The following is a 14,572-nucleotide window of genomic DNA, read 5'->3' as shown; positions in this document are numbered from 1 at the left end:
ACTGCTATCTTGGTTAAGTCTGACTTTTCTGTGTAAACAAAGAGAAAATATGTGCATATCTGTCACATTAAAGGGATATATCAGTACACATATCAGTATCTGAAATTGGAAGCTAAAAATCCTGGTTTTCCAGTCTATATATAAATGTTACAGACAGCCAGTAAAAATCTTGATCTTAAAAATTTCCTGTAATCAAAATACGCATGTTTACATGGCCTAATATCATCCTCACATTTGTCAGCTTATGATGAGGCTACAGTTAGCTTAGTGCTGCTTAGCATAAAACATCGAAACAAGTGGTTTATATATGGTTTTACTAAAATATACTTTGGTCCACCTACAATTAGACTTTGAACTCTTTCAATTAAGATTATCTCTGGTTATCCTGGTCATCTAGAGATCCATGTTGGCTATTTGCTCTGATTACAATGTTTATGCTAAAATGACAATGCCTTAGCCAATGCTTAATAAACAGATATTAGCAGGGTGTCAGGGCGTTGGGCAAGTCCCCAAAAATGCAAAATGTGTAAAGTTAAGGTAAATTAAACGTTTTAATATAGGGTCAGACACTCTAGTGTATTACACAGAGTACTGAAATTGCAGTCTTCTTTTAAGGCTCTCTAGTCTACAAATCCTGCACTGACTGACCCAAAATCAATGTCATCTTAAATGTAAAGATGCAGCTGAGTAATTTAAAGCATTAACCTGACTGGTTTTATTGACTCGTCCGTCCTTTCTACATCGTTTCTGGTCAACTCACTTAGGGCTACTGGTGGGTAATAATGTTTCGCTAACTCAGCATTTCCTCTTTCAAGCTAAGGGAGAACTACATTTTCATCTCATTTTCATCATATTATATTATAGTTGTTTTTTTGTTTTTTTTGTTTTTTTTTCTTACTTTTGCTTCTAGTTTCATGTTTTGTTTTAATTTTTTAGTTTGGTAGAAAAGAGGTGAATACTGCTTTCCCTGATGCATGGTTCCCATTATAAGGTTTGGATTTAGAAGATTAAGATAAACGATAATCTGGCACTCATTTTCATGATTTATTCTAATTTCTCATTTAAAGGAAATGGTAACAGCTTTGTCATGATGGTGTCCCTAGCCACTGTCTTAATACAAAGATTCTTGTTCAAATTTGAAAATGTGAAAGAATCTAAACCTCTATGTATATCTTGGAAAACACCTTGGACACAGAAGCCGTGCTTATTGTTGTAACTTGAAAGCAACTAGTTTTATCAAAACATCTTTCTGTGCTGTTACAGGTCATTTATAACAACATAGGACAACTGTTTAAATAGCAGTGATTGATGAGCAAGGCCTTCATAGATGCATTCAGATGTAGGTCTACAAATATGGCTAAACTATAATGTTTAAAAATGTGTTATCAGGAATGCCCATGTGTGGAGAAAGTTCAGGATTCTACTCTTCTCCCTGTCAATGTGGACAGGAAGATCACACTGGTGGGCCAACACCTAAACTTGTTTCAGGTAATGTAACAGTTTGTGAGGTTGACAACTCTTTGGTTTGAAACTAAACTGGCTTTATTATTTTTGAATATGAATATTAATTTTTAGGCAGGCAATTCAGAGTTGGAAAGAAAGGAGCTGTTTTATAATTAGTGTTTTTTTTTTCAACTTTTTTAATCCTTAGTTTTGGCACTGTGCTGATGCTAAAAATAAAAATAAAAAAAGTTAAAATGTGTTTTACAGCTCCAAGTCCAGTCTTGTATTTTTTTTCTCTTTTCTCATATCTAGGTTGTGTGTATTATTGCAGACTGGTGATTTGCCTAGTTAGCTGTGCCTTAAGGGAAGTTTCCAACTTTTGAGTTAGGCAGGTTGTTGTATCAGGAGTGGATAAAACAACTATGGTTTGGTTTATTTATTTCTTTTATTTTAAATATTTATTTAATTCTTAACAAGATATTAAATTGTCTTGGTTTTTCTTGTTATAAACATTGGTTACCACTGATCAATGATTTTTTTTTCCTTAAGCAGATAATCCTGATTTTAATGCTACTACCTCCTTTTAATGCTACTATCTCCTCTGGCTAAGCCAGAGTACTAACGTTATTGAGGGCTTGTCCGTGATAGTTACTTAATCTCATGACTGAAAGGTGAAGTATAGTTGTTTGGCAATTTCAGTGTGGCAATGGAATTTGCAGCTGTGAGTAGCTGTTTTGGTTAGAAGCATTTGAGCAGTTTCTGGAAAGTCTCTGTCTTGATCAGAAAGCTGTATGAGCTTAGGTGGCATCCCATTTCTACATCTCTTACCCCAAACAACTTGTGAACAAAGAGCTGAAGGATCTGATTAAGAGGATGATGATGGAGTTACAATTTAATGCATTATCTTCACCATAGTAGCTTGATGTTTCTAGAGTGCCTGCTGTGTTGACATCAACTGACTGAAAAAAGTGGGCAGTCATAGTCTAAGGCTTAGACATAGGGTGGTTCTGTGGAACCGGATGTAAATGATGAGGTTGATGGTTGAATTAAGACTCCTTCCATGCTCTTTCAATTCAATTTCTTTTCTCCTGCTAGTAGCTGTACCAGGTCCAGAGTCAGTTCTCAAGTGAAAGTGTGACTTGATTGACTGTAACATGAGTTACAAGAAAAAGTACAGCGGATGAAGTTCAAAGTAAGACTGTTAGAAATTGAGGCTGACAAAGTCGCATAGTTGCACCAACTAGAGGTTCATTGCTTGATTCTTAGACAAGAGCTTGGTCCCACAATATAGACAGATAAAAGTGGATTGTTACTTTGCTGCTTTTGAACACATAGTATAGGGTTTGCAGTGGCCTTCAGAAGTTTGGTCTCTTTTCTTGGGATGCTAAATCCATGGTAAGACACATTAGTTTATAGCTGTGCTCCCTCTTAAAGACAGTCTAGACCAGGGCTATTCAGCTCGGTCCTTCGAGGGCCACTGTCCTCCAGTTTTTAGATGTTTTCCTGCTCCAACACATATGAATCAAATTAATGGGTCATTGTGCAGATTGTGATAGGTTGTTGGATTTGTTTAATTTAAAACAGGTGTGTTGGTGCAGAAAACCTCTAAAACCTGCAGGAAAGTAGCCCTCAAGGGACCGAGTTGAATGTAGACTATGACACAGTTAATTCATTTTTTTAAGGCAATGGGCTTGTTTCAGAAGTTCACAGACAAAATTTTAGGTCTGATCAAAAGATCTACTGCAAAGTAAGGTTTGCCAGAGAAAAGGGGTGTGCATTTGATAGATGGTGTGCTTTATACATATAGTAACAAACTTTGATTTTCTATGGGAAGTGGTTCTGTTTGCCTAAATACATTGTTCTACATCTGAATGAACAAAAGCTTAATTCAATTTATGTTGCTGCTGTTTTGGCCGACGAATATGTGCTTACACACAACTCTGTCTAGAATTACAAAACCTCCTTCTACTCCCAATGTATCAAATGGGAGGTCGGTACAAAAGGAAGAAAACCAAGAATCTTTATGTTGCCATGAGTCAAGTCATGCCGTTGCTAAGTGCTTAGCCTAAAAAAAAAAGAAAACATGCCTGAGCTTGGGGTTATAACAATATGCTTATTTGATGATGAATGTGTCATTGTTTGTTAACATATGTGCTGTGTTCAGGATGAGAATTTGGAGTACGAGTGTGTGTTGGACATAGAGAATCACTTAGTGGTGGTGGAGGCCTCTGTGGAGCCAGATGACACTCAGTCCTCAGTCTTCTTTATCACCTGTCAACCATACCAGGTCAGGAACAATCCTCCCTAAGGTTTTAAAATAATAACAAAAAGGCTAAATTATATATTAATTCCACTATCTTGAACAATTTATGAGCTCTACCGATTCTGAACACAAATTATGATAGTTAGAATCCATGTATATTTACAACACGGGTATTACTTTATGAAAAGAGGAAAAGTTTGACTTTCAGTGGACTTTTAACAAATGTAACGTATAAACTGCCATCATCTTGATTGTTTCCCTTTGTAAATATGTTTTATTAACTCTTATAATCAGGTGCACATTAGTTTGCATACAGTCAGCTTATATGCATATAGTGGTTATTGTGATTTGACCACTTATTGCTCCCCTTGTTGCAGTATCTGTATTCCCTCCCAATGGAAGAATACCAAGCCACAATAAGTGTCAGGAGAAAAAACAACTTCCTCATTGACAGCGCTGAAGATCTGTTTGGTTAGTTCTGGTCATTGTTTGTTCCTGCTAGCTTGAGTTTCTATGTGATAGAAGTAACAGTATTCATATAAAATTGGACTAAATTACATTAAATGCTGTTCTTTCCACACCATCTCCTTTTTTGCTTCAGTTACTTTGTTCAACTGTTCTGTGGGTCGATCAGACTGCAGTCGGTGTCGTACTGCTGATCCAAAGTATGGCTGTGTTTGGTGTGGCGATGCTACCAGCTCTCGCTGTGTCTATCAGGGTTCCTGCACTGATGAGATCAAAGACACTTGCCCTGCTCCGGTCATACATTTTGTAAGTTTTCTTGTATTAAACTGATTTTTTATTTTTTATTTTTTTTTATTTATTGGAAACTGGAGTTAGTGACCAATAAATGCAATAAGTATGACTGTTTTCCAAAAACTCTTAATACAGACTGAATCCTTTTTAATATCCTGCTGTCATCAGCTTGTTGCTTACTGACTGGTTTGTTACAACAAAGTGCTTTGACCTCATTTATGTGGTATTCTTGTGTTCCAGCTGGACCCTGCATCTGGTCCTGTGGAGGGAGGGACCTTGGTGACAATTTCCGGCTCAAACCTCGGCCAGAGAGCTGAAGACATCCAGAACTCAGTCACAATAGTTGGAGTCGCCTGCAGTGTCATCCACAGCAGATATGAAGTCTCATCGAGGCAAGTCATCAGCACAAACCTCAACTACACCTGCTGTGGGCCTCCCCTGTCTTTTCCTTTTAGTGACAGTTTAATGATGCTGTCTCATAGGATAGTGTGTGAAACGACACGCAGCGGAGGGGAAAAGAGCGGCCATGCCTCAGTCAAAGTGAGAGGAGGAGGAGTCGGGCTGTCAGCTCAGATCTTCAGCTTCCAGGTGAAAACACTATGCTCAGATTGGCACAAGAATAGTCTTGGTTAACCAGAAACTTCAGGAAAAGGATTGATGTAAACTGATACATACTGTTATTCTTTACTCATCCATTTGGGAGCATTTTATTGTGGCCATAGTGTAGCCTAACAGTACACAAATTATTTAATTGAACATGTAGAGAGATGATCACTTCAAGGGCTGGGCGAAATGGCCTAAAAATAAAATCTCAGATTTTTTTTCAAACCAAATCTTATTTCAGATTTTAATTGTTTTTTTTTCCGTTTCTTTCTTAAAAACATAATGAACCTTATTAAATCAACTTCAAACTTAAAGCTTTTGCGTGTAAAATGTGTTTGTTTTATTTATCTATTTATTTAAATGGATGACAGCAGGGAAAGTAAATAACTTGATAAGTTTTCCACCGTATAAATCTTGCATAAAGATATGCAACACAACTGCATCCGTGATCGCTTTCCATCTGGATCCTTATTATACGGGATCCACTGCAGAAATAATTGCCCTGTTGTTGGCCGTCTCTTAATCAGAGTTTGTGGGCTCTGCGTCTTGAAGAGAGCAGCATTTCTCTCAGCGTTTATATTCAGAGCTAAATTCCAGGTGTGAGTGATGGCTCAAAAACAAACACCGTTCTGGTGTGGAGGGAGGGTGAACCTGCTTCTAACTATGGAAGCCCAAGGAGAGCGTTTGTGGTGCGTTTAAAAGAGAAAAAACAATCCAGATTTTTATAAAAATAAATCAACATAAACAAAAAATGTGATTAATCAATATTGTGATAGTATCACACAGCTGCTGCAGATTTGGACCTCCTGTTCACTACATTCCAGAGATGCTCTATTGGATTGCGATCTGGTTACTGTTGAGTACTGTCAGTTTGAGATGATTTGAGCTTTGTGATATGTATTATCCTGCTGGAAGTAGCCACCAGAAGATGCTACACTGTGGTCACAAATAGAAGGATACGGTCAGCATTAATACTCAGGCTGTGGTGTTTAAACCATGTTCAGCTGGTATGAAGGGGCCCCGTGTGTGCCAAGAAAATATTACCTGCGCCATTATGCCACCAGCAACCTGAACCATTTACACAAGGCAAGATGGATCTACGCATTAATGTTGTTTAAACCAAATTCTGAGCGTACCATCTGAATGCAGCAGCTTAAATGGAGACTCATCAGACCAGGCAATGTTTTCCAATCTGCCATTGTCCATTTTTGGTGAGCCTGTGTGAATTGTAGCTTCAGTTTCCTATTCTTAGCTGACAGAAGTGGCACCTGGTGTGGTTTTCTGCTGCTCTAGCCCATCTGCTTCAAGGTTCGACGTGTTTTGTGTTCAGAGACAGTATTCTGCATACCTTGGTGGGAACCAGTGGTTAGTTTAGTTACTCTTTTTGTCATCTTCAACAAGTCTGCCCATTCTCCTTTGACATCAACAAAGCATTTTGGTCCAGACACTTCAGCTCACTGGATATTTTCTCTTTTGTGGACCGTTCTCTGTAAACAGTAGAGATGTTTGAGTATGAAAGTCCTTTCTGAAATACTCAGACCAGCCTATCAGGCACCAACAGCCATGCCACGTTCATAGTCACTTAAATCTCCTTTCTGATACTCTCAGCAAGTCGTCTTCACCATGTATACCTAAAGCTATTTGTGTTAGCAATAATTGAGCGGGTGTACCTAATAAAATGGCCAGTGAGTATATGTACTGTATATGTACATGTGAAAATCTGCTAATCTCCTTAACCAGGGGTTACTAACATACAATTAAATCAAAAGTAAGTGGTTTGCTTAAACACCCATAAACACAGTTATCTCCAGAAACTGCAGCCGCAACTATGCAGAAGCAATTAAACAAGCATTTCCAACACAAAGTCATCTCATGGGTATTTTCACACCCAGTTCAAAGGCAGTAGTTACTTTGAATTCTGGCGTGTTTCCCCCGAGTTTGGTTCAGTTGCACACATTGAGAACATAGTAATGGGCCTTGGGTGTGGACTGCAACAAACATACCAGGACCTCGCTGAAAGGAGAGTCCCTTGGTATCTTCAAAAACAACGGTGAAATGCTTCTTTTGAAGAATGAGGTACGGCTGTGATGTGTCAGCGATCGTATGTAACATTAGCAGAAATCATGCACAAACAAGACTTTAAGGGGAGAAGAAAAATTATGCTTTCTCACTTAAGATAATTGTCCAATTATGGAAATGGCAGCTTCCCCTGAGGCTTGTCTTAATTAGACTGAAATGTAAGTCAACTACTGTCATGCCATAAAGTAACAACTCTTTTGCTTATTTACATAACAGTGAAAGGACTGTAGATTTGACAGCAGCTTTAATTAATTAACCCAAGTGACAGCCAGATTAATTGTTATATGAGCTGGCTGTGAGGCAACCTAATAGTGAATTCCCAGAATGCCCTAGTGTTTCGTTTTATCGCCTCAATAAATCACACTCTCTGTATTGGATTATTGATTAGACTTTTTTCTTTCTTTTTTTCTTGTGTCTCCTGCATCTTTGCTTCATCTGCTGCATACTTCCTCCTGTCCTGCATGTGCATCTTCAGGATCCCATAGTCAGCAGTATCTTCCCTCAAAGAGGACCCAAGGTGGGGGGCTCGTCTCTCACCATCAGAGGTCAGAGACTACGGACTGGACATCCGAGTGAAGTCAGTGTCCTCATCGGAGGAGTGCCTTGCTTGGTGTAAGTGTCCCCAAGGGGCTATTAAACAAAAAAAAAAGAAGAAGAATATGTTTGTGTTAACAGGCAGTGCTTTTGATTTGTGTGAGAAAAGTCCAGGAAGTGCATTAAAATAAAATAAATAAATAATAAATAAATAAATCTTCCTCCGCTCAGGCTTAATGTCCAGGAGGATCAGATCATCTGTCAAACCAGAGGCAGCAACAGAACAGGAGAACACAACGTCGTGGTTCGATTTGGAGGAGCAGAGCGCCATCTGCAGGGTTTGATGTATCAGTACACCTCCAACCCCAACATCACAAAGGCTGAACCATCCAGAAGCTTTCTCAGGTGCAGGAACTGATGGTGAAGTATTGAATGGAGTAAAGATTGTAAATCCAAAACTTAAACTATGTCATGAGCTTCCTTCCAGGGTGTAAAATAATCAAAGAAACACATAAGTGATTGCTGTAAAAATAATAATTACAGTAGTGTAAAGCAGATAAAGTATGCAGTCATACGATAAATGCACCCAGAACTGTAAAAGATACCACCTCGAAATACATGATGAGAGATAAACATTTCGACATTTAAATGTCAACATATCAACACCTAATAAATGGTGCTAAGAGATTGTACATACAGTATGTACACAAATTGAAGTCAGGGTTGGAAATCAGATGAGATGCCATCCACCCACTATCAAGCAACATATTGGATGACTTTATTATCTTCTTAGAGGAAAACAAGCATATTTAGTGTCACTTTAAAGAGTATGTTTTTCATCAAGAATAATTATTTTCTTCATGCTTTCTCTGATGAGGCAGATTCGCACGTTGTTGCCTTTTTCTCCATCAAACTTTTTCCATCAAATCTCGCACCATTAACAGCCACAGTTTCCTCCACAGTTTCCTCCACTTTCCTTTTCTGTTCGAGCAGCACTTTTCTCTCTGTGACTTTCATGCTGTTCTTATGTGAAGAAGTGCCTGATTTGGCAAATAGATACAAATGGTTCATTCTGAGCTGCTAAAAATACTAAAAAATTTATTAATCAGGGATGCCCACCTCAGGTCCTCAAGGGCCACAATCCTGCAGGTTTTCGATGTCTCCCTGCTCCAAATTCAATTCAAATTAAATGTCTCTTGTCAACAGCTAGCTGTCAAGTACTGCCCAAGCATCTTGACCCATCAGTCTGATTTAGGTGTGCTGCAGCAGGAGATATATATAACCTGCAGGACAGCGGCCGCTGAGGACTGATTTTGGACACCCTTGGCATAAATAATAGGGACATTATATACTTGTGCAATGACAAACAATGACCTTCATTTGTTGCTTCATTTAAAACAAGTTAACATGATCAATAAAATACTTTCAGACTCTAAAGGTTCTTTATATCTGTTTAGACCTGTGCAGTACTAAAAGTCCTGAATATTTCATTTTCATATTGTTTTTTTTTGCAGAGGATATTTAGAACCTTTAGGGATTTAGGGGTCCATCCACTTTGTCTGGCTCCACAAAGGTCATTCAGTTTGGTAAAATATGACAAAGAACAAGCAAAGATGCCCAGATACAGTTTGCCTTCCAAATAAAATAGAGTAGAGGAGGAAAAAAAGAATAGGATTTCTATTTCTCCCAGGACTTTTTTGTGATATTGAAAGACCGTTGCATAAATTTCTTAAATTATTTGAGTCTACTCAAAATGTGTGAGACACTTTATTTAGCCATTTATATTGCTTTTTTAGTCTCCTGCAAGTGATATTTGTCACTGAAATCTCTCCTGTTTTTTCAAACTATTTGGGACATTTTCCAGGCAAATAATACTGCAGTTAAAGTCAACTTCAGACAAGTTATAAACCTGATGAATCGCCACCCATGATTTTTTTTCCTGTTGGACATTGTTTCTTCTACAATTCAAATGTTATTTTTTGTTCTATCAAAATTTCTGGATTTCTCTGCAAAATGTGCTGTATTTGTTACACAACACTGTTACAGCGGGAAAAATTAAGTGCATCTCTCAATTTGGTTACTAGATATAGTCATATAACCTCCTAATATTTACCAGATTGCATGTGTGCAGATGAAAACTTTGTCATTGTATACTGAATGGGATTGGCCTCGAAAGTCCAAGACATGAAATGCTTCCAAGCTTCTTCCCATTTTTAGTTAAAATTGTTTAGGGTTAAAACTGCACATCTGTTTTTATAGTGTTGTGTAACATAGAAATCTAGCTTTAAAAAAAACAAATGAAGCCCTAGAAATGATTTAAGATAAATTTGACATTTTTCCCCACGTTTGTGCTGCAGTGGAGGCAGGATCATCAAAGTTTCCGGTCAGAACCTGGATGTGGTCCAAGAACCAAAAATGAGAGTCACTCTCAGTCCTCCTGATGCTCTCCCACCCAGACGGAGAAGAAGCATCAAGAGGAAGAAGGGAGGACGGCTGAATGGAGGACATGATCACCAGGGCCCTCTTAAGAGATGGAGGAGGATTGTTTTAGAGACAAACTGCCCCGAGGGTGCGCTCTGTCATGTCAAACAGGTACATTTAAGTGATTGTTGCAAAACAGAGAAAACCTCTCATCTGTGTACACTAAATTTAGAGCTGTTGCTTTAAGTATAAAAACGTCCCTGTCCTCTCCTCCAGTACGAATCTCACTGCACAGTGAGCAACTCCTCTCTTATATTGTGTCCAACCCCTGCTGTGGGTCCAGAGGCCACAGGAGCCAGGGTGAAAGTTCACTTCCTGTTGGATGGCCTCCATTTTAACTTCAGCACTGTAAATAACGAAGCTTTCAGCTATGAGCCCAACCCAAAGCTATACCAGCTAAACCGGAACGACCTGAGCAAGCCATACCACCACAAACCTGACAGCATCATCTCTGTTGAGGTGGGTTCTCATAACCGCTGACCAAGCTCACCCATCATCCTTCTTTCGATCTTCCCCACTCTCTGGTTTTACTTTGACCTCAAATTTAAAAATGCACCAGCGATGTTTTTCTATAAACTTTGAAACTTAGAAAAGTTACTCTGAATGACATGATCTTCCCTGCCAGGGAGAGCATCTGGATCTTGCCATGACTAAAGAGGAGGTGGAGGCACGGATCGGGGAAGGCTTGTGCTCAGTGATAACTCTGACACACAACCATTTGTACTGTAAACCACCAGCCCATCAGCCCTCTGTCACAGCCACTAAAAGTCAGGATGGCATGGAGATCCTGCCAGAATTTACTGTGAGTAGTAGTAAAAAAAAATCAAGTTATAACAATATTTCTTTTGTTCCTTTATTATTTAGTAAAAGCCTGTAATTGTGCCTGCAGGTGAAAATGGGGAATCTGAACTTTTCCCTGGGCAGAGTGCAGTACGACAGCCTGCCACAGTCAACGTTTCCTCTGGAGGCCCAGGTGGGAGTTGGGGTGGGAGCCTCCATAGTGGCTCTGATTGTGCTCATCATAGTGCTCATATACAGGTAACCACCAAAACACTGCTGTCATCAATACACTGCAATAATTGCAGTCCATCCTTTACTATTAAGCTGGTATTTCTTTAGTCCTGTACTTGAACACTGCATTGTTGCTGTGTGTTAGGAGAAAGAGTAAACAGGCCATGAGGGATTACAAGAAGGTGCAGATCCAGCTGGAGAACCTGGAGACCAGTGTCAGGGACCGCTGTAAGAAGGAGTTCACAGGTACAGTCTACTCTGCTACTGACTTCAACTTACAGGGCTCGACATTACTGGTTTCCTAGTATGAATAAATAGATGCATTGAGTTATTTTGTGGGTCTTAAATGCAAAACACAAGCGATCTGATTAATTTGGGTTTAAAATGTTGTTCTAACCACACAAGTTTGGTCAGGTTTGTGGATAAAAGAACAATGAAATTAAAAGGAAACAAACCAAAAAGTAGTGTGATACTACAGAAAAATTTCCCCAAATCTTTGCAGACATTTTTTTTTTCTGACATGTTTTGTTTTGTTTGAGGACTAAGTTAATGTTGAAATAGCTTATTAATATTAAAATGATGAAAACAATAAAAGTTGAAGTGGAAAAGAAAGAAAAGTTATCTTTCAAACCTTGGTCAGGATCTCATTATGGGAAGCGCCCTCTGGCAAGCAGACCATCTGCCTAACAGTTCGCCAATGTAGTAGTCAAGGTAGTCTCTGAATCCAGGTTTTAGGCTGTACTCTTATTTCGTCGACAAATAGTGTAATACATGGATGATTTTTATTGTGTTGTGGCTGAGCTCCTGTTGTATTATATCCAGAAGCAAGGTTTGCGTTTCTGCGGTTTTCAGTCAGTTAGTATTAGCTCTCGGGGGTGTACTAGCATAATGGCTACCATAGGTTCCTTTAAGGAGAACCTGGGTGAAGTTGACCATCTTGGGGAAGGACCCTCATCCTCTCTCCATTGCATGGGTGTAAAGCTTATGTAATGCTCAGGCATCATTAACGGACCGAAGCTCCTGCAAGCACCGCTGTGGTATGCCGCTCTTGCAACGTTGCCTGTGATTGTCGACAACCTCAAAAGCTGGCCCTAACCTCTCCGACACTGCAATGAAGCCCAGCATTAAATCCAATGAAAAGCCCCCAGCAAGTGTTTGCTGCGGGGACATGGTATAGGACCCCGATGTGGCTTTTTTCCCTCTGTTTAGCCAGGTCCTCGATTATGAGGAGGACGCTGGCTACAGAGTGGAGTATGAGCAGGACAAAATTTGGACATCCTTGGTGATGTTAATGATGATGACGATGAAGATGCCATCATCCCCCTTGCCCCGAGCGGCTCCACCAGTGATGGTGCTCAGCTTTCTTTGGCCACCCACAAGGTCCACCTGCACAAGGTGTGTAAACAGCTGGCAGCTCAGCTGGCCATTGACTGGCCCACATTGCAGGAAGACAGTAGAGAAGAGAGGAATTTGTATGACAGCAAAGTTCTGCATTTGCATCATTGTGACAGGCTTTATACTCAAGAGGTACAGTACAATGCTGTGGCTGCATCATTGCCCTGGCTGTAGCAGCGGAGCAGTTATTGTGACTCAACCATCCATCACAGATTCCATTACACTATTACTACCAATCTAATTGTGTATTGAAACCCTTACCCAGCATTTTTTAAGAAGGTTGCCACTTCTTGGGGCTGTGCCTAGGGCATAGTCAGCCCTGACCCCTCCCATGAACTGTCCCATCAAGTTTTACTTTCTAACTGGACATCATGTCACTCTCTTCTTAGACATGGTGTGGCATTACAGTGTACTTACACAGGTGGTTCTTTACTACACAATACAAAGTAAATGCATATGAATCAGTCATTCAGTGTATATGCTAGTGATTATAGGACATTTAGCCATAACAAACCACACATATAGATTTTATATGTTAACAGTAAACCAGGAAAACAGTAGTAGTACAGTAAGGTGAGGCTGATGTAACCACAAATGCTGGGCCCTCTTATCAGCTAGCTGCCAAGGCTGTCTACTGTTCAAGGTCACCAGACCACTCAGTGGCCACCTGGATCCCCGAACCAGGTTCAGTTGTCGGTCACAATGTCAAAAACACTGTTTAGCAACACACACACAGTACAGATAGACCAGTATATTTATGCACAAACAGTAGGATAACAAATCAGAATCAGATGTACTTTATTAATCCCAGATTGGGAAATTTCAGTGTTAACAGGAGCATAAATGTCAGAGAGAAAGAGAGAAAAAAAAAATTACTGTAAGATGCAAAAATACTATATACAGAAATAGAAAAGATATGTGAAAGAAAAAATTTTACATATATAAATGTAAAAAATGATATATACACACTTATATATATATATATATAAATGTAGATAAAAATACTATTTACAATATACAATTCACAATTAAGTATCCAGGTAAAAATGAGGATAGAGATTAAATAATGGGACAACAAGATTAAAATCAGAAGTATGGTGGTGCATGAAGAAATACAGTAAGAAGCAGAGTTAACCAGTTGTGAGTCCGGAAGAGTGTTATGCTAAAATAGGGCATTACTTTCAGTGCTTTCCAAAATATTACACTACACCCCCCTTTTGCATTTAACTGTCATTTTTAGTGTAATTCCATTCTTGATACATACAGGTTTGATAAATACCTAAAAACTGATGTTGATAGTTGATCATAACAAATCATCACAGCCGCTCTATACTTTGTCTATAAATAGCCTATAATTACTGGCAAAAAGCCAAATTTTCTATTTCAAATAAGTAAGATGTGTAAACACATCAGTCTGAGCTTAAAGCTTAATGTAAATTCCTCAGATAAAACTTCCCTTTTGCGAATATAAGTTATGCAACCTTCTAACTGAGGCCTTTATTAACTTTTTAGACCTGATGACAGAGATGATGGACATGTCCAGTGATCTGGTTGGTTCAGGGATTCCCTTCCTGGATTACCGAGTTTACGCCGAGCGCATTTTCTTCCCGGGCCACCAGGAGTCGCCACTGAGACGAGATCTAGATGTTCCAGAGAGTCGAAGACAGACGGTGGAGCAGGGATTGGTCCAGCTGTCCAATCTACTCAACAGCAAACTCTTTCTCACCAAGGTCAGTCAGCGCAGTTAAGTTTATTTTGTTTTAAGGGTAAAACTTGTCTCATGTCTTACCCCTATTTCTTCATTTAGTTCATTCACACTCTTGAGGTCCAGCGGACATTTTCACCAAGGGACCGGGCCTATGTGGCCTCCCTGCTGACCGTAGCCCTGCATGGCAAACTGGAGTACTTCACAGACATCCTGAAGACACTGCTTAATGATCTGGTGGAGCAATACGTGGCCAAGAACCCCAAACTGATGCTGAGGAGGTGAGGAAGTTTAACCAGGAT

General features: G+C 39.4%; 1 protein-coding gene across 2 annotated transcripts in view; it reads left to right on the top strand.

Annotated features, from left to right (window-relative positions):
- LOC121651830 (plexin-B1-like) overlaps nucleotides 1–14,572 on the top strand; it is an 89,718-nt gene that overhangs the window by 58,599 nt on the left and 16,547 nt on the right. For both annotated transcript variants that reach the window (XM_042004252.1, XM_042004253.1), the window contains 15 exons: nucleotides 1,390–1,488; nucleotides 3,608–3,730; nucleotides 4,084–4,177; nucleotides 4,308–4,477; nucleotides 4,703–4,854; nucleotides 4,945–5,050; nucleotides 7,620–7,756; nucleotides 7,910–8,083; nucleotides 10,036–10,270; nucleotides 10,376–10,618; nucleotides 10,785–10,961; nucleotides 11,049–11,197; nucleotides 11,316–11,416; nucleotides 14,078–14,295; nucleotides 14,373–14,551. In XM_042004252.1, the coding sequence (XP_041860186.1) occupies nucleotides 1,390–1,488; nucleotides 3,608–3,730; nucleotides 4,084–4,177; nucleotides 4,308–4,477; nucleotides 4,703–4,854; nucleotides 4,945–5,050; nucleotides 7,620–7,756; nucleotides 7,910–8,083; nucleotides 10,036–10,270; nucleotides 10,376–10,618; nucleotides 10,785–10,961; nucleotides 11,049–11,197; nucleotides 11,316–11,416; nucleotides 14,078–14,295; nucleotides 14,373–14,551 (2,357 nt within the window). The remainder of the gene's footprint in view (nucleotides 1–1,389; nucleotides 1,489–3,607; nucleotides 3,731–4,083; nucleotides 4,178–4,307; nucleotides 4,478–4,702; nucleotides 4,855–4,944; nucleotides 5,051–7,619; nucleotides 7,757–7,909; nucleotides 8,084–10,035; nucleotides 10,271–10,375; nucleotides 10,619–10,784; nucleotides 10,962–11,048; nucleotides 11,198–11,315; nucleotides 11,417–14,077; nucleotides 14,296–14,372; nucleotides 14,552–14,572) is intronic.

This window comes from Melanotaenia boesemani, chromosome 13 (genome assembly GCF_017639745.1).
Source record: "Melanotaenia boesemani isolate fMelBoe1 chromosome 13, fMelBoe1.pri, whole genome shotgun sequence".
In the NCBI taxonomy this organism is placed as follows: Eukaryota; Metazoa; Chordata; class Actinopteri; order Atheriniformes; family Melanotaeniidae; genus Melanotaenia; species Melanotaenia boesemani.
This window is presented reverse-complemented; position numbering and strand designations above follow the sequence as displayed.